This window comes from Marmota marmota, unplaced genomic scaffold, assembly GCF_001458135.2.
Source record: "Marmota marmota marmota unplaced genomic scaffold, marMar, whole genome shotgun sequence".
NCBI lineage: Eukaryota > Metazoa > Chordata > Mammalia > Rodentia > Sciuridae > Marmota > Marmota marmota.
Window position 1 is genome coordinate 7,419,599 of NW_025999945.1, and position 23,083 is coordinate 7,442,681.

Genomic DNA, 23,083 nt, shown 5'->3' on the forward strand with positions numbered 1-23,083 from the left:
GTTGAAGGATATGTTGTTCAAAAACAGAAACAATTTGTCTTGAGAAGAATTGCTGTAGTACAAATACTACAGAGAGTTCTGCAGGGAGACAGAAAATGTCCAGAGGCAAATAGAATATAAGAAAGTATAGAGATCAATGGAAAGAATGAAAGTGTGAATAAGCATAATAAATACTGCTTATACATAATGTCTTGAGCAGTTTAAAATAAATTAAAATATAGACTTAAAATGCATAAGATAATTCTAAATGCTTATTCATCTACTGAATAGTAGGAAGAATTGTCTCAAAGCAATAATGTCATATTCACCTTTAATAAATGAGAATAAAGAGAAAATTAAATCCAAAGAAAGAAAAAATAGAACTCAGAGCAGAACTCATTGAAATAGAAATCAGAAAAATGATAGAGATATGTCAATGAAGCCAAATGCTACTTCATTGTAAAGCTCAAGAAAGTTGGTAAACCTCTAGACAGACTAATAAAGAAAAAGACAAAACATAAATATATCAGCATTGAGTAAGTGATATCACTATAGAAAAGAAAGGGTCATAAAGTAACATTATGAGTTAAGAGAATAAATTAGACAATTTACATAAAATGGATATATTTCTTAAAAGACATGAACAAAAACCATAACTGTTTTTAAGAAGATCATTTTTTCCTTCTCTGGTACCAATATCCCAACAGGGAATGTGGATGATTATCTTCAAAGTCATTGATGATCTAGGAAGTATAGGATAGGACCAGGATAGATTAAAACCACATGAAGTTCAAGTTCACCAGAGTTTCTTTATTAAGTGTTCTCCTGGTACAAACTTTTGGTTAGCTTTCAGAGTTCAAAAAAGCTATGTTTCTGATCATTTTTGCCCCTGTGCCCCCCCCCGCCCGCCAAGTGTTTTTTTTTTTCTTTTGAGGGATCTACTATTTCCATTGATAAAAATTTAATTTGTTACCAATCTAGAATTATCAGTGATGAGGAAGAAGACAAAAATGCCCATCATTATCTTTCTTTTCAATATTGTACTGGAGATCTTCACCAAGGAGATAGAATAAAAATAAATAAATAAAAGCATAAAGTTTAAAAAGGAAGAAATTGAACTATTTGCTGGATTCTCCCAGAGAATATACTGAGTCTAAAATAACTAAAAGCATGCACTGGAGAAAGGATAGCATCTTCAACAAATGGTGCTGGGAGGAACTGGAAATCCATATGCAACAAAATGAAATTGAATCCCTATCTCTCACCATGCACAAAAGTTAACTCAAAATGGATCAAGGATCTAGGAATTAAACCAGAGACTCTGCCTCTAATAGAAGAAAAAGTAGGCCCTAATCTCCATCACATGGGGTTAGGCCCCACTTTCCTTAATAAGACACCTATAGCACAAGAATTAAAACCAAGAATCAACAAATGGGATGAATTCAAATTAAGTTTTTTTATCAGCAAGAGAAATAATATGTGAGGTGAATAGGGAGCCTATATCCTGGGAACAAATTTTTTACCCCTCACACATCAGATAGAACTCTAATCTCTAGGGTATACAAAGAACTCAAAAAGCTATACACCAAAAAAACAAATAACCCAATCAACAAATGGGCCAAGGATCTGAACAGACACTTTTCAGAAGAGGATATACAAGCAATCAACAAATATACAAAAAAAAAATGCTCATCATCTCTAGCAAACAGAGAAATGCAAATAAAAACTGCTCTAAGATATCATCTCACTCCAGTAAGAATGGCAGCCATGATGAAGACGAACAACAAGAAGTGCTGGTGAGTATGTGGGTAAAAAATGGTACACTCATACACTGCTGGTGGGACTGCAAATTGGTGCAGCCAATTTGGAAAGCAGTATAGAGATTTCTTGGAAAGGTGGGAATGGAACCACCATTTGACCCAGCTATCCAGCTATTCCTCTTCTTGGACTATACCCAAAGGATCTAAAAGCAGTATACTACAGAGACACAGCCACATCAGTGTTTATAGCAGCACAATTCACAATAGCTAGTCTGTGGAGCCAACCTAGATGCCCTTCAATGGATGAATGGATAAAAAAAAATGAGGTATATATACACAATGAAATATTACTCAGCACTAAAAAATAATAAGATCACGGCATTTGCAGGGAAATGGATGCCATTCGAGCAGATTATGCTAAGTGAAGTTAGCCAATCCCAAAAAACCAAATCCCAAATGTCTTCTCTGATATAAGGGGGGTGACTCAAAATGGGGAAGAGAGGAAGAGCATGGGAAGAAGATTACATAAGGAAGAGGGGTGGGCGGGAAAAGGAGGCAGAAAGGGAATTGCATGGATGGTGGAAAGAGACCCTCATTGTTATACAAAATACATGTATGAAGATGTGAGAAAACAAAAAGAATAGCGTTACCCTAGATTAGGTAGAGAGAAGTGGTGGGAGGGGAGGGGAGGGGTTGGGGAGATAGGAAGGATAGTAGAAAGAAACAGACATTATTATTACTGTGGGTATATACGTGACTGCATGACCAATGTGATTCTGCAACCTGTATACTCAGAAAAATGAGAAATTATATCCCATCTGATTCAAATGTATGATATGTCAAGATCATTGTACTGTCATGTGTAACTTAGTAAAACGAATAAAAAATAAATTTAAAAAAATGACTAAATGAGTTCAGTAAATCTTCAATGATACCCACTTACAAATCCATTTGCAATTGTATTTACTAGAACATATAAAAAAGTAATTTTTAAAAATTAAATTATTTACAAATAATTTGATGTACTTGATCTTCAATGATACATAATTTGTTGAAATATATAACATAAGTAACATATGAGGACCATTACCATATTTTTGTATTATAGGACTAGGTATTAAAAATATGACAGTTCTGACCAATTTAATCTATAAATTTATTTCAGTTACAAAGAAATTTTCAATAGAGTTTTTATGGGCCCTGAAGTTTACTCCAAAAGACAAAGAATAAATAGAATAATTTTTAAGAGCAACATGGGAACATGTTTTTAAAAGCTACAGTAATTAATTTAAAAATCAGTGTGGCAGAACAAGAAGCTCCAAACTAGAAAATGCATACATGAAATTTTGATAACAAATCTAGCATTTCATCTAAGAATAGTTAACAACCTGTGTTAGAAGAATTAGAATTAAATTAGGTCACTTCCTCACATAATACACAGTAATCAAATCCAGACGGATGAAAGATATAGATGTGTAAAGTAAACTTAAAAAATTTATAAACACATAGGGGAATGATTTTATGTTCTTGAGTTAGAGAAGAACTTCTAAGTCAAGATTTTTTTTTAAAAGTAGATCTATATATGCGTGTATATAGGTGTATACACAAAATTGAAAAATCTATGTGGCCTATCATATTTTCCAAAGACAGCAACAGTAAGTATTTGTTATACCCACATGCTCTTCTTACAGTATAACCTTGACACTCCTCCCATTAAGAGGCAAGGTCTAGGTTCCCTGTCTTTGAAAATGGGTCAGCCTTTGTGCCTTTGACCAAAGAATACAGCAGAATTGATACTTTAAAATTCCAAAGCTGGGTCATTCACAACAATACAGCTTACAACCTTGCTTGCTGGTCTAGCCACTCTGGAGACTTGACCTGCCAAGTAAGCAGTCCAGCTTCCTCCATGATGTCACGCTGCGATGAAACACAAACCAGCCCCTACAGAGACATTATGGAGGCACATTCTGAGAGTAAATGAAAAGAAAAGAAATGCCTGGTTGACTTCCTCTGTTCCAGTCCCTGTCGTGCCACTGCAACCACATAAGACACTTAGAGCCACAGCACTCAGCGGAGCTTCTCCCAAATTCCTAATCCATAGAAGCTGTGGAAGATGGTGAAATAATTGTGCTATTGTTTTAAGCCACTGTTATGGGTGCTCCTTACAGGACATCAGAGACCAGAAATATCTGACTCTAAAAAATTGAAAAACTTCCCTTCATCAAAAATACCACAAAGAGGGGGGTATTAGCTCAGTGGTAGAGTGCTTGCATGGCATGTGTGAGGCCCTGGGTTCAATCCCCAATACAACAAAGAAAAAAAAAAAAGACCACAAAGAATGGAAATTGCAAGATGTTGCTTGCAACCATACAACCAACAACCCTAGATGCAGTGCATGCAGACAACTTCTCAATCAAAAAACAAGCAAATAAGCAAGTAGAGAAACAGGCAAAAAAATATGAGCAGCCCATTCAAGTGACTAATGCAACAAGAATGACAAACACTATATGAAAAAAAATCTGCCTAATTTTATAGCAAATAGGAAAATATAAATCAAATACAGCAAGTTGGAAAATAAAATTGATATCATTTCAGTACATTATATTACAAAAATCTTTAACTCCAACAGTAACAAACATTGGCAGAATGTAGAGACTGGGGAACTTTCCTGCACGACTGGCAGAAAATCAGTTTAAAGCACTAAAGTTGAAAGACATATATTCTATGACTCAGAAATCTGACTCCTACGTATAAATCCTAGAGAATTTCAACCACCTGTACTGCAGGAGATGTGTATAAAAAAAATATTCATAGCAAAATGCTTTGCAACAACAAAAAACTCCTAACAATCCTGATGTACAACACACACACACAAAAATCACATTCATATATATGCTTATATACATACACACGAAGTTAAAGTAAATGTATGAGAAAAGAACGCCGAATTCAAAATAATGTTTACCTCTGAGTAGCAGAGAGGCAAGGTGATCAGGTAGTATTATGGAAGGAGAATCTGAGTTGTCTTATTTTTAAGTTGAGTAGTAGATGTGTTAATGTTTGTTTTTTAGCTTTTTGTGTGTGCCTTAAAATTACATAGTAAGTTTGATAGCTTGAAAGACATAAGCCCGACACAGAGGGAAAATGGTTAACACTAAAGATGACGCTCCAGTGCACTAGCACAGCTGCCTGGAGACTTTGGGTTATCCACAGAAATCCAGACTTAGGCCACAAAGAAGTACTCAGGGCGGTGGGACACCAGAAGTCAGTGGACACAGAGGAGGAAGTGGTGGCTACCAGGATTCTTGCTGGGGACCCTCCAAGGTTGCAGCAAAGTCCATTCTGGGTGCAAAATTCAGACCTTACCTGGCTCCAATCGTCTCCAAGTAAAAGTCTCACCCAGAAGATTCTAGAAAGGTTACCATGGCTCTATGTGATCCCTACACAGAGGATTTGAAAAGGTCAACAACTACAGAAATACTTTTCAGATGATCTCTCATTTTTTTTTTTTTTGTTTCAGTGAAAGGTAAAAGAAAAAACAAAAACAGGCCTAGACATCTGGAAACAGTTGACACTTGTGACTAGGCCTCAATGATGTTTGAAGCTGGCCTGTAACTCACAGCTGACAATGTCATTCTCCTATTGGACATAATCTCACAGAACACCAGTATTGGACATGCACACTCAGAATACACAGTAAACTGGGAGAAAACAAGACCTCTTCATAAGTATGTCTAAGCCCAGATAAAACAAAATTACTGTGCAACCCACCAAATACCAAATGCGCCCCTCTCCTAGATAATCTGAGTGGTTGCTGCTGCTTTAACAATTATTGCCCTATTCCTGCTGGAGTCTACTTGCCTATATATAAGATTGAGATGCCCACTCATAAAACTCCTCTGATGCTTGATCAATATAAAGCAAACCTTCACTTTCTTAGACCCTTGGACCACTGTCACCATCAAGGAGTGCTGGGTTCATTATCTCCATTCAGCAAAAAATCGAAGAACAGGACACAGAGATAACAAGCAAGCAGCAGTTTTATTGCAAAAGGAATAAAGATAGGCTTCTCTAAAAAGAAGGCATCCCAGAGCTGAGAATCCAGTGGGAGAGTTTTGGCTTGTTCTTTTTATGGCTTCTAGAGTCTCCACCTTTCCTTATCTCCTCCCCTGTCCATGCTCTCCTCACTATTATTGATTGGTGTGCATCTGTCCACACATCTCTTTTAGTTTTCCTATTAGAACCCCTGCTTAGGAGCACAAGTATAGAGGTGTCTATCTGATTGAGTCCCTTTTTTGTGTCCACCAACACTTACGTCAAGCAGGAAGTTGACCTCATCAGAAAACCCTCTCCATGCTCCTTTGTTCTGGCCCTGCCTCCAACCTCCTCACTTGCCCCCTTTCCTGGCTGCATAAGCCCTTCCATATCTCCTTCACATTTATCCAACCAAAACCCAAATCTCATGCTACAGTTGTTCTTACACCCACTTACTGAGAAGTCTCTCTTTCCTTTTAATGTGTGTTCTCCCTCACTGGGATGAGTAAATTACCCCAATTTTTCAACCATGGGTGACTTCCTAGCAGTGTTTGGCTCGATGGTATTGACATTTGCTATGCCTGTCTACAAGAGAAGTCAATTACTACTGACCTGTTAGAGTGAAATTGCATTTCTCACATCATTCGAATAGTTATATGACTGCCACTTTGCAGTATGGAAAAGTTTATAAGGACTCGAAATACTGAACACCATTTCACATCATTAGTGTAAGTAATAAACTCCAATTTCACTCAATTTTCTTCCCTTTGATCAAGACCTCAAACATATAATTGCTTCTATTTTCTTTTTCGTCTGAGCTGAATATAAAAATGAATGTGTTAGTGGAGTAGATAGAATTATGTAACTTGTACAAAGGCACATAGCTAGGAAATGTGCCTGACATTCATATCCAACACCACTGAGATGCAGAACCCATACTTTGTCCCTATGCCATCTTAAAGATGACAGAAAGAGATTGTGATGCAGAAAAAGAAAAGAAGGACAGTGCCACCAGAAAAGAGCACATGTAGCAACCTGGAAGAGACTCCATCTCTGGGTTCATGACATAGCATGTGGTTGCGATCCAAAAGTATTCGTGGTGGAGGGAGATGCTGAGTGACAATACATCCTAGAGAAATGGTTTGGGAAGATTGGCAGGGTCATGTGTTCGCTAATAACGCTGGACCATAATTTTTAGCCAGCAGAAATTTTAAGCCATAGGTGGAGGCAAGGGTATGAGACAATCAGGGTCATATTTAAAAATGTTAATGAACAGACTGTGAAGTTCAAGGTCAAATAACATGCTGGGTGAGAGATGTCTTGCTGATGGAGACTCTGCAGAATCCTGAGATGATATAGCAAGTTCTCTTTTATAACAAAGTCACTCCCTCAATAAGAGTGGGATGATTGTTATCACCTCCCAACATCTTACCTCTTTATACCTCACAGTGGGGATTAAATTTCAACCTGAGTTTTGGTGGAAGTTGTAAAACTACAGCAAGAGGGGGGCAAACTTGTTAGCCTATAGAAAGCTCATTTTATGAAACCTGTCTTAAAATTACCACCAGATACAGGAAATTTTTCTCTATCTGCCTCTTCACATATAGATGAAACAGCTTTGTTATTATCTTAATACCTGTGGGTTTTAAACAACCACAGTAAGCTTTTCATAGCTCTGAGAGTATTAATGCAGCTCAACTAAATTATGACTTCTAATTAGGGTTTAATTAAAAATAGAAAACAGCTTGGTTAGAACATGGCTTCCTATGGCTTCTTACAAAGCTTCATCTGCATCTTTGCTAAAGCCTTTCTTGAAGCTCCCTGTAAGCTGTTTAAAAAGACAGAGATTTAAAAAATATTCTTTAAAACCTATGGGTTCTGGAAATACTAGAGAGAAATATTGTAAGAGAATCCTTGAATTTGTATGCATACATTCCTCCCCAAGCCTTTATTAAAGACTACACTCAAAAGAGCAAGGCGACGGGTAATAGGTTTAGTCTACCATGTCAACACTGATCAGTCAGTAAAGACTGAGCAGAATGGGATTTTGAGAAGGCACATCTGGGTTCAGCAGGAAAGTGTCTAGGGAAAGGTTTTGCTAGATTAGCTACAAGAGGGAAGGAGAGTGGCAGACACATCCCAGGTAGTAACTGAACACCGTGAGGCAGTCTCTCCCATCAAAAACCACAATCAAAACAGGAATCACAACATAGCCTTATGAACACTTGGCTTATGTATGTGTCCCAATATTTTAAAATAATCATTCTTCCTGGTATGTGATTCATATTCTAGGGGGTAACATCCAAGTTGCCTTTAGGAGAATTGGATATTCCTATAGGAAAAAAAGCAAGAGAAAGAGTAACTGTGGAGGTTTTATTTTTAACTTCCAAAATAGGTTTCTAAAGCTATTAACAGAAGCAATAGTTCTGAAAGTGAAAAGGGATAGGCTTTGTTGAAAGAAGAAAAGGCTCTGGTGACTCAAAGAAAATTCTGAAAGAGGTAGGGTTTAACAATAGATTGAAAAGACAGTAAGAAATATAGACTGCCCTACGTGGAATTGACATTGGCTGGGAAAGATGAGGTGAGATGGGGTTAGCTTGGAGGAAATTGATAGAAAAATAAAGATAGTGGCTTCATGGATAGGAACAAATTTGCGACCCTGTTGGTTTGGAAAGAAAAGTATTAAGTAATATAGGCATAAAATATTCTCATCAAGAAACTTATACTTAGTTTTGTTATTTTTGTACACTGAAAAATATATTGTATGCTGTGTTAATCAAACTAGGACTTACTAAGTATGTTTTAGAAGAACATGACAGAGTCCCCATGATTTGTGAGGACCTAGAAAAGTTAAGGCTGAAGGGTAGCTCAGCATTCAGTTAGAAAAGCCACCTGAGCATCCACATCCACTGGAATTTGGCCATGTGGAGGTCTACAGTATCCTTCTAGCTTGCCCCCCTTACATGACACATTTTCCCCGCCCTAATGTTATACAGAGCTTTAGAAAGACAGGTATCTGGATAAAGGAAGGAGAATGAAGTCCTAGGAGAAGAGGATTAGCTGGTCACCATAAAGCAGCCTTGAGCCTCAGTGCTGAGATCATCTTGAACTCCTAGTTGCCTGTCATTACTTCCTCAGGCATGGTCACAACCAAGGTAAGTAAGTGTGTGATTATGATTCATGTTACATACCCTGACTGCTGTTGGCCTTACTGCCTGGAAAGAAATTCCAGAGCTGAGGTCATAAATTATAATTACCACCTATAATCACCATGAATTTGTTTTTTTAAAAAGGAACATTTAAACACACAACAAAATGAAAAAAATTAAAGGTGTCATTTAAATTAACATAACTTTATGAAAAGTTACTATGTATAATATTCTCATTGTCTGCCCTTTGCCTCTCATTAGTAAGAAGGTTGTCTTACATTTTATGCATAAATATTATGGGGAATGCTTTCAGAAGATAACAGCTATAATAAAGGGAGTAAAGCAAGACTGGACCAAAGGTGAAGCTGACCAGCAATAATATTACAGCCGAAACTCATTTGGTCCTTTAGGCAGCTGTGGATCTATCTGCATTCACCCCCCAGAGATATCCCAAATTGAGGCATGAGGTTGATTAACCTCAGGTAAAATGGTTCCCTGAACTGCGGGCAATGTCAGTGAAAGGTATAACTAGGAACCACTGGACACCAGCATTTCTAGCACTAGGAATTATGTCAGCTTTGGTAAGAGGAGCTAGAAAGGACCTTAATATACATTATAAGCTTTAGTTCTGTGAAGTTGCCTTTAGGAGAATTGGATATTCCTATAGCTCCATCAATAGAAGCTACTCTCTAGGCAATTCTTCTCCTCTTTGCAAAGACCCAAGGCTAGGTAGGTCTCATCATTCCCCTCCAGTCGACCAGCTCTCAGACTGGAATTCTGGATATGAACTATCTGAGGATCTAGGTTTCACTCAATGTGATAGATGACTATGCTGGGGAGGACCGTATTGGTCTGAATAGCTAGCAGACCTTGAGACCATAAAGGTGTATTAGAGGAATGGGTGGGTTTCTTTTCTTTTTCCTGAGATAAGTGTAAGTCACCTCTGATATTGTAAGGCCAGCCTTGACAATTGTCACATATAATGCAGGCATTATTTGCTGACAAGTATCACCAAGAATTTCAGATGCAGGAATATTGGAATCCAGCAGTGGTGGTATGTGCTAATGGGCACATCTGTTCTGTCTGGCACCCTTTCCTTTGTCAAAATCAATCTGTCCTTTCCCAGTGTTTGATAGTGCAGCCTCTTTCCTCAATCCGATTACAAAGTCTAAAGGTGTAATCTGGAAGAAAGTTTATTTACATTTTACATAAAATATATAAATACATATGAATTTATTCCTTCACAGTTTTTTTTCTTGCCAGGGTCATGGTGCACATCTGTAATCCCAATGGCTTGGGAGACTGAGGCAGAAGGATCCCAAGTTCAGGGCCAGCCTCAGCAAATTAGCAAGGTTCTAAGCAACTTACCAAAAACCTGTCAAAAATAAAAAGTTCTGGGGATGTGGTTCAATGGTTATACACCCCTGGGTTTAATCCCTGGTACAAAAAAAAATAGTTTTTTTCTTCATCCATTTTTTCTTAACTTTTAAGGACCTACGATGTCTTTTGCTGAGGAAGTTAATTTGAAATTTAGAAATTATTTTCATTTCACTATTTCTCCTTTGGTTTAGTTAAAGTAAAATCAATACTCTTTTTTTTTTGGGGGGGGGTACTGGGGATTGAATCCAGGGGCACTTTCTATGGAGCTACCTTCCCCAGTCTTTTTAAATTTTTTTTTAACACAGGATTTTACTAAGTTCCTGAAGGTCTCACTAAATTGCCCATGCTGGCCTAGCACTTATGATTCTCCTGCCTCAGCTTCCCAGTCACTGGGTTTACAGGTATGTGTCACCACATCAAGCAATGAAATTGGACTTTTAAAAAATTAGTGAATATAAACTAATGCTGTTTTTCTTGAGTTACTTCCTGTTTTTGATCTAGTCATCTCTCTTGCTCTCTGAACACATATAGAGAGAGATCTTGAGTAATGTTCACCAATTGTTAACAATAGATAGATAATTCTGTGTTGGAATTTAATGTAATTTTTTTGCTTCTCTTATTGTATTTTTCTCTACTGCTTGCATTTTTAAATAATAAACATACATCATCTTGAACAAACAGTGGGAGATAAATGGATAATATTAAAACTCCCGAAGACAATAGAGGAGCAAGAACACAGAGCTCCTTCAAGCCTTACTTCAGTACAAGAAGTTCATCTCCTTATTTTCATTTAATCACTTCAGCCTCACGATATGATGGGGAAAACCACAGAGAGGCAGTCCAGCCTTTGCTGCAAGAAAAAAAGCTGAAAATTGGAATAGTTGTAAGCATGATACTATGAGCTAGGGCTTCTACTTCCATTTCTTGATTTAAATTCTTTATTTACATATTTCCTCAAAACAAGCCTCTTGAAAGGAATCTACCCTATGGATAGGAAAATGATGTAATCCAGATGAGCCACCTGCAGGGGTCACACACGAGGCTACAGATTAACACGCTAGTGCAAAGAAGGAGTAAATTCTAATTTAATTAATAGGTCAAAGATTACATCCTTTCTTCTTGTTTCTTCCTCTACATTTGGACTTCTGTTTTTTTTAATTACAAGAAGAAAATAATTATTTTAGAAATCATGGGAAAAAAAGAAAAATGCATATCAAGGAGGAATAAATATCTTCTTCATCTTCCCAGAGGGATTTACCATCAACATTTTATTTTAATTCCAGAGCTTCTTTTTAAGCATTCTGGTTGGCACTTAAGATCAAATTACATAATAAATATGAAACTTCTTTCCCTGTGTGGTACATTTAAGTTTCTTATGAACATAACTCATTATATATATGTAAACACATAAGAGATTGGAAAACACAAATTTAAAAAATAATAAAATTGATCATCCTGCTACCTAGATAGAAACATCCTTGATATACATATTTCCAAACTTTTTTACAAGGATCATAGTATATAAAATCTCTGAACAGTTCTTATTTCATACGAGATCATAAATATCTTATGTATTTCTAAATTTCTGACATTAAAGAACTGAAGTGAAAAACATTTTAAGGAATATCTTTACTCATATTGAACACCTACAGTCCATTATTTCCTTAGGAGAAGTGTCTAGAGATGAACTGCTAAGTAATACTGTAATAGCATCTTAAAGGCCATTTATCTATTTCTAAGTCATTTGGAAAGGTGGCACAAATGGATAGTTTTACCAAAAGTAAAAAATATCCATTTTTTTAGTCTTTACCAATTCTAAATTATTACTATTTTTAGCTTTTTACTCAAATAAGAAGATAAATAATTGCTTGTTGTCTTGATTTGTATGCCTTTGGTTACTATCAAAGTTAAATAATTTTTCATAGAATCACTGATAATATTTTTCTTCTTCTAGCTTTTACTTATCTCTTAGCAAGATTACCCCTTTATATTAATTTGGTATTATTTTTAAAATATCACTACTCGTTTTGCATCCATTTTTCAAAAGTTTAGAAGTATTCATTTTCTTATACAATTTAATTTGCTAGCATTTCAGTGAAGCTATATGATAATTGATGACATAAAGAACTTCTTATCTTTGTTTTCATGAAAAGTGATCTAGCAAAAAAAAAAAGTGATCTAGCCTTCCAACCTTAAATTCAGCATGCCTGTTAGTTTGGGATTCTTTGTATTATGTAAATTTTCCAATTCTAATCTTAAATTTCATATATATATATATATATTTGTAGCTGGACACAATACCTTCATTTTATTTATTTATTTTTTACTTGGTTCTGAGGATTGAACCCAGTGCCTTGCACATGCTAGGTGAGGGCTCTACTGCTGAGCCACAATCCCAGACCCTTAAATTTCATTTTTAATTTCCAAGTCATATGTATCTACAGAGTACAATGTGATGTTTTAATATCTATTTTCAATGTATAATAATTAAATTCAGATAATTAATAGATCAATCACCTTACATGCTTATTTTTTATGATGAAAATATTTAAAATCTACTCTTTTAGCAATTCTAAAATATGCAATGAATTATTACTTATTGTAGTTACCATTCTGTGAAATACATCACTAAGTCTTTTTGCACCTATAATTCTGCACCCTTTGATGAATATCCACTTCCTCCATCCACCTCATTCTTCAGTCTCTGGTAAGCATTATGCTACTCTCTACTTCTGTGAGTTCAACCTTTTCATATTCCACATGAAATAAGTAAGACCCTGCAGTATTTGTCTTTCTATACCTGGTTTCTTCTACCTAGCAAAATGTTCTCTGGGTTCATTCATATTGTTGCAAATGCTAAGACTCCTCCCACATTTTTTGTTTGCTTGTTTACGGGGATTCTTGTTCCACTGTGTATACATGTCATGTTTTCTTTATCCATTCATCTGATGATAAGCACCTCAGCTGCTTCCATCTTAGCCATTGTGAATAGTGCTGCAATGAACATGGGCATGAAGTTATCTATTCAACATACTGATTTCCAATCTTTCAGGTAAGCACTCAGAGGTAGGATTGCTGAATCACAGGGTAATTATATTTTTTTAGTTTTGTGAGGAACCTCTGTGCTCTCTTCCACAATGACTATACTAATTTACATTCCCCTCAACAGAGCTCAAGGAACACTGGTTATGTTTTGTCTTTTGGGTAATAGGCATTCTAAAGATTATGAGGTGACCTCATTATGGTTTTATTTTGCATTTCCTGGTAGTCAGTGATAATGACCATATTTTTTCTTTTCATATATCCAGTGGTCATTTGCACATCTTCTTTCAAGAAGTGTCTATTTGGGCCCTTTACTCATTTTTTGTTCGGGTTATTTGTTTTCTTGCTATTGAGTTGTTTGGTCAGTGGGTGCTCCACTTGGCTAGAGGTCTGCACTATAAAAATGATCCTCTTTCATCTTGAATTCCATCAGAGTTGCATAACCTCCTGTTTGAATCCCAAGGTCCTTCACCATGGAATTTTGTGGAGGGATACAGAATTCTTGTTATGGGGGAATGCAAGCAGGTGACCTCCTATTCCACCATCTTGCTGACCTCCAACAAACTTTTTTTAAAAAAATAGATGTGTTTCAAATTTAATCAAATGCCATTTTAATATCTATCAAGACATTTATTTTTTCCTATATTTATTGATAACAAAATTAAATTTTTTTTTCTAATAGTCAATCTCTACATTCTTGAAATATATCTACCTTGGCACTGACTATTTGAATCAATTCCATCCATCTATTCTCAATTCTAAAAATACCAATTATGCACATATTGGGCCTTCTTTATCTCTATGTCTGTTATTATGTATTTATTCCTTTTCAGTTGATTAACATGATTTTCCCAAACCACCACCCTTTCTTTGCCAGAGTTTCACTGTTTCTTCAACATTTTGTTGATTTCATTGTATAATGTTTTGTTTCACTTCTGTTTCTTTTCTGAGCTTTTCCAACTTGCATTACAGATTCTTCTATTATCATATAATCTTTTCCCTGAGCTTTTCTTATTTAGAAATATCAAATTGCCCATAATTTCTTTGAAAATATGGAGAGCTTTTGAACTGAACCCTTCCTATGCTTCTTGGGTAAAGTATTTAACAATGTGTACTGTTCATCTCCTTTTGTTTAATATTGTTATTCACCTGTGATTGATTCATATGTCAGATTCCAAATGAAGAACTGTAGTAAATCTTTGATTTTATGTTGTCTCGGTCTCCATTTTGAATTTAGATTTAACTTTCTCATGTCAAAAGCAAAGCTTAGTTATCTTTGACACAGAGTCAAGTTCTGTCTCCTCCAAGTTCCCCAATTTGGCCTTATACAACCAGGTTCTGGGAAACCACCTTCCTTGGAACACTACTTGACTCATGCCACTGACCCTACATCCCTCATTGATGATACAAATATGCAACAGTGGCCACTTTCAGTTTCAGTCTGGTCCTATGGAATTCATGCCTTCTTGCTCTACCTACTGATTAAAACTTCCTTGAAAAGCCTGGTTGGATAATGTTCTGGACTTCACATAAGACCTCAGGCCCTGGCTTCCCACCTACCTCTCCCACAATTCCTACCCAGTGGCTGAGAACACTGCTATGTCTAGACTTTCTGTCTCATCAGCCCCATTCTCTTCTCATGGATCTGGGAGCAATGATCTACTTCTGATATTTCATGTGCTTTTTCTGTAGTGCCTCCCTGCTTCATCTGACCAATATACCCAGACCTGACATCCTCCCAATCAAGGCTTTTCCAGAAAGAGGTTATCTTGGCAGGAATAAACTAGACACACATGGGACAACAGCAGGCTTGCCAACATATCTGTCAACACAACCACATATCCTGTGAGACACATGGTCATGCATTGGCCTTTATTCTGATCTTTATCAGAATAAAGCCTTCCATGGAAGGCATGTTGTAAACATCCGTGCCAAAATTCCCTGGATCCTCATCAAGGCAGCACTGGGGTTTATTGCCACTTTCCAGAGGGACCTCAAAACCAAATTAAAGATAAATAAAAAAGAACTATTCTGTGGAGGAAATGAGTCTGAGTTGGTGTAAAGGCTAATCTGAATTGGCAATTTGATTTGATTAAGAGATGCCTAAGATCAAGAGGCTTTGGTTGTGTCAATGAGGGTGTTTCTATGAATGATTGGCATTTGGGACAGCACACTGAAGCAGAGACCCACTTTAAAGTGTGGGCAGCACCATCCAAGAGATTAGAGGCTTAAATGGAATAAAAGTTGGAAGAACAAGGAAGCAGCAGCAGATGTGAGCTCAATTCTTCTTAAACAGGTTCTTGATTGCTGCCTCAATTACCTTAGGACTTTAGAATCCAGCTCCTTCACTCTTCCAAAGTGGACTCTGCCAGTGGCTCTCCAGGGATTTTACAGAATCCTTCAGTCCTGGATTGGGGTAGAATCATTGATGCCTCTTGTTCTGAGGCTTCAGCATCTTGGACTACACAGACACTGGTTCCTCCAGCTCTCCACCCTGCAGACAGCCATTGTGGGACTACCCAGCTTCAAGCGGTGTATGCCAATCAAATAAATGCTTTTTTAAATAATCATACATACATTCTTCCACACCACAGTCCCCCTTACTGGATAACACCCTGGATGGTCATCTTATCATATCTCCATGAGAAAAGAAGGGGAAAACATCTTCCCATTTCTCTCAATTATTCAAAAACTGAAAATGTGAGGGAAAACTGTGTGCAGCCCTATCAGCAAACCTGAAATTAATCTTAGTAATATTAAAGATTTTACAAAAATTCCAAAGTAGGATTTAGAGAGTAGCTCCTAACCAGTAGTACAGATTGTAGATTTCTACACTGTGTCCAATTAAACTATTTAGACATATCTGAAGATGAAACTCCCTTGACAAGGTCATTCAAAATGGAAGAAGGTGGGTGAGTTTTAATGGATTAAGCTATTTCCAATTTTTAATTAGGCATGCCATATGTAGTAAAAGGAAAAATCTTAATAAAAGGATCTCAATTTTCAACATCATCTCTAAAACATATGACGTTGAATACAAATGAGCTGAGCAACAGATCTTTAATTTAGTGAATGTTACATGTGTATTTGAAATCTCAATAACAGAAGTAATTATTTTTAAAATAGGACATATTTTCTTTAACAGCTTGTTAACCATGTCTAAAAATAATTCTCAAAGTAAGGGACCAGTGAGAATATAAATTGAAATAAAAATTTGACCTTCCACAGGGAAGGCTTTCAAGGACAATATATGTTTATTGTCCTTCATATATATATGAAGTGGGTAAAAAGCATTGAAAGCTATTTCTACATTTGCTCATATCAATTAGAAAATGTTTTAGTATTCCCTGGTACAAAAGTTTATCAGAAGAGTGCCAGAAAATTGCTGTTCTGAAATCATTAATATTTTATTTCCTCAATTAACAATAGATACTAATTAGTGACCACAGAATAGTCAAAGGACGTAAAGAGGTTTTTCAGTCTAGTTATTAGCTAAAATTATTTTCATGTACTTATGAAAGTTTACCTTCCCATAAATGGGAGGTGGATAGTATATAGCTGGAGCTAAAAGGGCTGAGTTCAAATCCTTCCCACCCCATCTTCATGAATTTACTTGAGTCTCTGTTCTTTCATGTGGACAAACAAGAAAACAGGATCAGGAACATAGTAGATGCTCACATTTGGGAGTATCTTTATCTCTGATTAAGTTGTGCCATCACTGAAACTTGCTACATCACCAAGTAAAACTGATACAAAAAGACTCATTATGATCCAGAATTTTCCACCTATACCCCCCTGCAGTCACTTCCCCTAAAAAAAAAGACCCTAACTTTCACTCCCATGGAGATGTGTTCTGGCCATCATGGTCATGATATTTAATATCATGTCATGAGATAGATGTGACCCAGCAACCAAAAGAAAATTTTCATACAAATGAGATGGGAATGGATAGGGATAGGATGTCAATTTATTCTATTCCATTTTATGACTTGGGCTGATGAGACCCTCCTAGGAAAGGAGCCCAGAGGTTAGACCAGTCCAGGCTGTGAGATTCATTATAATACTAGGATGGGGAGTTCCTCAACTTTTGGCAAATGCTTCTTCCGAAACAAATCTAACCTTTATATAACCACAGTTGCCTATCTTGTCTATTATGAAATGAACTGGCACAGGATAAGAAAGCTAATACTTGCCTTGTTCACCCCTTCCCGTGCCAGACACAGACTTCCACTTGCTGTAATAGATCTCCAGTCTCCAAGAACTTCAGTTGATTCAACATGAAGTTATTGAGCACTTGCTATACTATAATAACAGGTCCTATATACTGAGTACTCACTGTGAACTCAGGCAAGAACTAAGTGCTTTCATAAACATATTGGGTTGCTCACGATTCCCAACCACCTTGTGTCATAAGCATGTTTTCCATTTCACATCAAAGGAACTAGACAAGAGTTCTTAAGCAACTTGACTAAGATTCAAATTGAAGCATGGCCTGACTCCAGAATGATAACCACTATTCTAAGTCTAAGAAGAAAAAAGAGTAAAATATATTCTTTGACCCAAAGGAGCTTAGAGTTCAGCCAGGGAGACACATACAAAACTTAACACAATTAGTTGACAAGTGCTTCACAGAAGGTCCACGCAAATTTCTCCTTTTCCAAAAATAAGTTTCCCTTAGCACATTGGTTAATGACACTTGATAATGCAGAAGCTCATCCATGCTGTGCATCATGCATGGATATTGTCAACACATCTACAGGAATGATGCATGAGAATCTATTTGAGCCTTGACAGCACTTAGGACCTCAGGGCTTTTGTATTGAAAGTTACAAAGGAATGCTTCCTCAAGCCCAAAGAAACAATGGGCCAAGAGAGCATGGCAGGATATAAGCAAGCATTCACAGAACTTGCCTCAGTCCACAAGGATCAACAACCAGAAACAATCTTCATAGCAGGATAAAAATCTATATTGCAGCTCATTTGGCAAGGTTAACAAAGCCCGCTGAAGGGCCCAAGACCTAAACTTCCTAGGTGAAGAGATTCTGCAAGGATCTCGTTGTAGAGTCCTTGACAAGCTGTCTCACTGTGCTGGATTTGATGGGTCAGTAGCAATAAAGGTTCACTCTGAGATCTGATGATTATGGCCACAGGATAAAAGAACAGCCCATAGTGCTCTGTCCTAATTTGGCATGCAGTCTGAGTCACTGAAATGAATTCCCATTTCTTCCACCCCCACCTCTCAACTGAAAAAGAAGGATTACTCATCTACAGAACAATAAATAAAGCCAGCTGATATCCACAGGAAGAGAAAGGGCAAGAGCAAGAAATTAAGAAGCTGAGCATGAACAGACATGGACTTGAGATTGGAGAGTCTCTTTTAAAGCTCTGATCCCCTATCACTACCCCTAGGAAACCATGATATTTAGTCTTCTGACTCAAGTTAGAATCCTTCCCTCAATTCTTGGTTCTGTGAGAGCATTCTTTACCTCTAGTATAGCATTTCTTTCACTGTATCTTGTACTATAGTATCTTTTGTTGCTGGTTAAGACCTCCATAAATGGGTGAGATGTATCTTAGTAGGCCCAGTGGCCCACGTGGAGGAGGCAGCAATGTGTAAGAAAGGCATGGTGTCAGAGTGGCACACAGCTGGGGGCTACGTCTGGAAGCTACACTTCTCAAGAGTGAAAGGATCTCATAGCCCAAGAAGAAGGCAGCATGAGGTTGAGTGTGTGTGTGTGTAACCTCAGGTTTAGCTCTTGAGTCAGGACCCAGGGTCACGGCCGCCAGACATAAGTAAGCAGGTGAGAGTAAATTAATCTCAGTAGCACCCCATGCCTGTTTACACACAAATGCTCCCTGGTCATTTTAACTAACAATACATTTTGAATTCAGCACTTCTTACCCACCAAGTCCATCATGCCTAACCTGGTCTTTTGTGGTAACCTCCTAAGTGGTCTATCTGCCTCCCTCCCCACAGTGGCATCAATTTGGATTCCAGAGAGGTCTTTGTAAACACAATGTATATCACATCTGGGCTGAAAACCCTCCGGTGGTCTCCCATCATATTTAATATAAAATCTAAAGTGCTCAGCCTAGTCTAAAATGTGTTATATGGGTATGTTAACTTGTTCCGAAGATCACATCTATCTCATTTGCTTCCAATCCTCCCTTCACTCACCCCAGCCAACCAGAATGGTCTTCCTACCATTCCTTGAGCACATCTCATATTTTTTTTTTTACCTTGGGGCCTTTGTAGTACTTGCTTGCTCCAACATAGTCACTCCAGATATCCATAAGACTCACTGCTCATATTATTCAAACGTAGGCTTAACTGTTACCTCTTATGAGGTCTCCCTAATGCTCACCTTCTAAAACCCATAATCCTATCACTCTATCACCCTCACATCCTGCTTTGTTTACCCTCAGAGGGATTATCCCTGTCTACGCAGTGTTTCTTTGATAATTCCTTATTTCCTAGACTAGTAAAAGTGCCATGAGAAGAGGGACATTGTCTTTTGTTCATTGCTGTATTGTCAGTGCTCAGTATAAAGCTTGGTACTAGTAGGTATGAGATAGATTTCTGTTAAATGATTTGTTAACATAATAGCATGGTGAATGGCCATAATATAAAGGCTCTAGGACCTGATGATCTCCAGGGCACCTTGAAGTCAAAAGGATCTCTGACTTTCTCATGGTTCCTGACAAAAATAAAAGTCAGATTTCAAACTCTGATGCTTTGTCCTGTGAAAACACAGGGAAACAATGGACGTCCCAGGCAGGATTTCTAAATCCCCTCTACTCTGGACATCTCTTCCATCCCTGTAAGCTAGGTCTGGGGAAAGAACAGCAAATGCATGGTCAGTGAGGCCACTTTGCCTTACAAGCCTGTAAGAGACACGACAGGCTCACGTGGCCTGTCTCCAGGGAGCCCGGACATGACCTGGACAAAGTGTTCCTGGAAACACTGGCAATAAATTTGAGTTTGAAACATAAGAAAAAAAAATCAATTTCCTGTCCCCGCAGAGCGTAGAGAAAGGAGAACAAGGATCTGCAGATGAGACACTCACTCTTATCAGGTCTGTATCAATCCTAACCTAAAGCCTACCCCACGGCTTTGACCCTTCCTGGGTTCCTTGCTATTTGGAAATAGTGTATTCCAGTGGCAACAACTGGCTATTTAGATAGAAAAGTCTGTTTCTTTAGGATCCTCTTTGAGAGTATTAATGAAAATGTTCTGTTTTGTGTCCTATAAGAAAGCACAAATAATAATTCCCTTACAATAGAGAGATGCTGCACAATTCAGAATGACTGTTCACAAAGCAAAGCAGTTATCTCATTTTATAGATGAAAAGACTTGGGTTCAGGGATGTTAAGTGATTTGTTATATATCAAACAGATAAATGGCCCAGCTGGGCCTAAAAACCATCTTCTGAATTTCAATTCAGGATATTTTCCATTTCATCAATAAGACTACCTGAGCAACTAAGATGGCTTCAATTCAGAACAATTAATATCTTCCGAGGTGGTTTGTCTCACTAAAGATTGAAATCAAGACAAATTGAGCATTGTATCACATTCTCAACAACAACAAGAAGAATATGTGGATACAGATTTCAGACTTTAGCAAATATGAGTTTGTTTGGTTGTGGTTGTTGCTGCAACAACCAATTTACAGCATCCCATGAGTAAGGAAAAGACGCAGAGAAAAGCAGGAAACACTGCAGTAAAAACGGGAAAAAGAGGGCTGGGGTTGTGGCTCAGCAGTAGGGTGCTTGCCTCAATCATGTGAGGCACTGGGTTCGATCCTCACCACCACATAAAAATAAATAAACAAATGAAGAGGAAAAAGGGAACTAAAAAAGAAGGAGAATGAACAACAAAAAGGATATATATTTTTTAATTGGAGATCTAATTCTTTGCATGACAGAAATCATGCCTTGGAAGTTGGGAGCTCCTATAAACAGAGAACAAATTGCAAGTTCTTAGGAATAGAGACCTGGTGGCAGGATGCCTGGGTTTTATCAATGTATCTACTACTTATCAAAGGTTATGGTTATTTAACCTCCCTAAGGGCTCAGCTTCTCTCTCTACAAAGAAATGGTTACTAAACAAAAGATAGTGACCATACTATCTCATATGGCTTTATGATACATATGAATTATATATGTGTAAAAATATATATATACATAATATTAGAAGTCCTGAGCACACCACCAAATGTATTTCAAACACCTTGAGCTATAATTATCACTACTATTATTATTTGTACTAGATAGAATTTTTATAATGAGGGCTCTTTCCCTTTTATGTCCCATGTTTGTCTAAACTTGTACAAATCTCTTAACTTCATGTAAAGAGCTCCAGTAAACAAAGACAATAATAGCATCCCTACCTATTTCACAAAGTCCTTAAAAGGATCAAGTGGGATAAAACAGAAGAGAGTGTTTGACACACAGTAAATCACCATTCTTTGATCATGACTTTTCTCACATTCTAACTAGGTATATTAAAATGCGAACTGAGCAACCTAAGATTTCAAGGAGCACCATGCTGAAGTCAACTTTAGTCCTTAGCTGGATGAAATGTGCATATATTTACATAAGAGTAGGAAGTGTGCCTGTTATGGTTTGTATGTGAGTTATCCCCCAAAAGCTCCTGTTGATGCAGGAGGATTCAGAGGTAAAATGATTAGCTTATGCAGACTGTAATCTAATCAGTCCATTCTAGTTTGAAAGGCCTGACTAGGTGGTATGCAGACAGGACATGGCTGAAAGAGGTGGGTCACTGGGGATATCAAGGGTGTATCTTTCCTAAAGCCCCTTCCCTCTTCCTCTCTCCTCCGGTTTCCTGACCCCATCATGAGCTGAGCACTTTTCCTCCACTGAGCCCTGCCCTCAAGGCCTCACCTTGGACCCAGAGCAATGGAGTCAACCATCTAGGAATGGAGACCACTGAAACCAAGAGTCCCAAATAAACTTTCTCTTCTCTAGGTTCTTCTTTTCAGGTTTGGTCACAGCAACACAAAAGCTGACTAAGAGTCTTTAATGTTCATCATTGATTATATCTTTATTTCTTCACTTACAAATGTTGAAACCTGAGTTACCGTGTGCCGCAGTCTGGCTGGGCACAATCAGGAGCCACTTGTCAAAAGAAACTAACTTTATTTTTAGAACCACACACGCCAAACAAAACAGCCTCTCAGGAAAAACCCTCAGAGCCTCAACTGCCACCACCGGCTTTCCACAAGCCTCTCTCTCCCACACAAGCTTCTCTCCACCTCCCACAATCCTCCTGCTCTTGAGGCCAATTGGCTGGGTCACGTGGGCGGAGCCAAAAAAGTCCCCCAATGAGCAGCTCCGTGGTCTGAAAGGGCAGGGAAACAGCCCAATGAGCATCACCGCAGAGGAGCCAATCAGCTAGATGTTGCTGGGGCCGCTGTGAGCCAATCATCAGCTGGCAGCTGGAAGTTTGCTGCCAGCTGGAAGTTTGCTGGGGCCCCTTCGGCTGTGGCTCTCAACATCTCCCCCTCTCTGTTTAAACAACAAGCATGTGGCTTAGGGACCGTGCCTGCCTTAGGTTGTCCAATAGTACATATGGTCCTTAGGTTGGTACCATTGCAATTGGATCTTACCCGTCACTGACTACCGGTCCAGTATACAGCCACACCTGTGGAGAGGTCTTTGTACCAGAGGGGGGGTGAGGTTCTTTGCCTCACCTCTGTTGGCCCCCAAATTTTAG

The 23,083-nt window shown here is 37.8% G+C and overlaps 1 protein-coding gene across 1 annotated transcript in view; it reads right to left on the bottom strand.

Moving 5' to 3' along the window:
- Window positions 1-7,548: 7,548 nt before the first annotated feature.
- Window positions 7,549-23,083, bottom strand: part of LOC107154403 (zinc finger MYND domain-containing protein 19-like) — an 18,241-nt gene continuing 2,706 nt past the window's right edge. Inside the window, exon 2 of the mRNA XM_048801782.1 lies at window positions 7,549-7,602. Coding sequence (XP_048657739.1) covers window positions 7,549-7,602 — 54 coding nt within the window. The remainder of the gene's footprint in view (window positions 7,603-23,083) is intronic.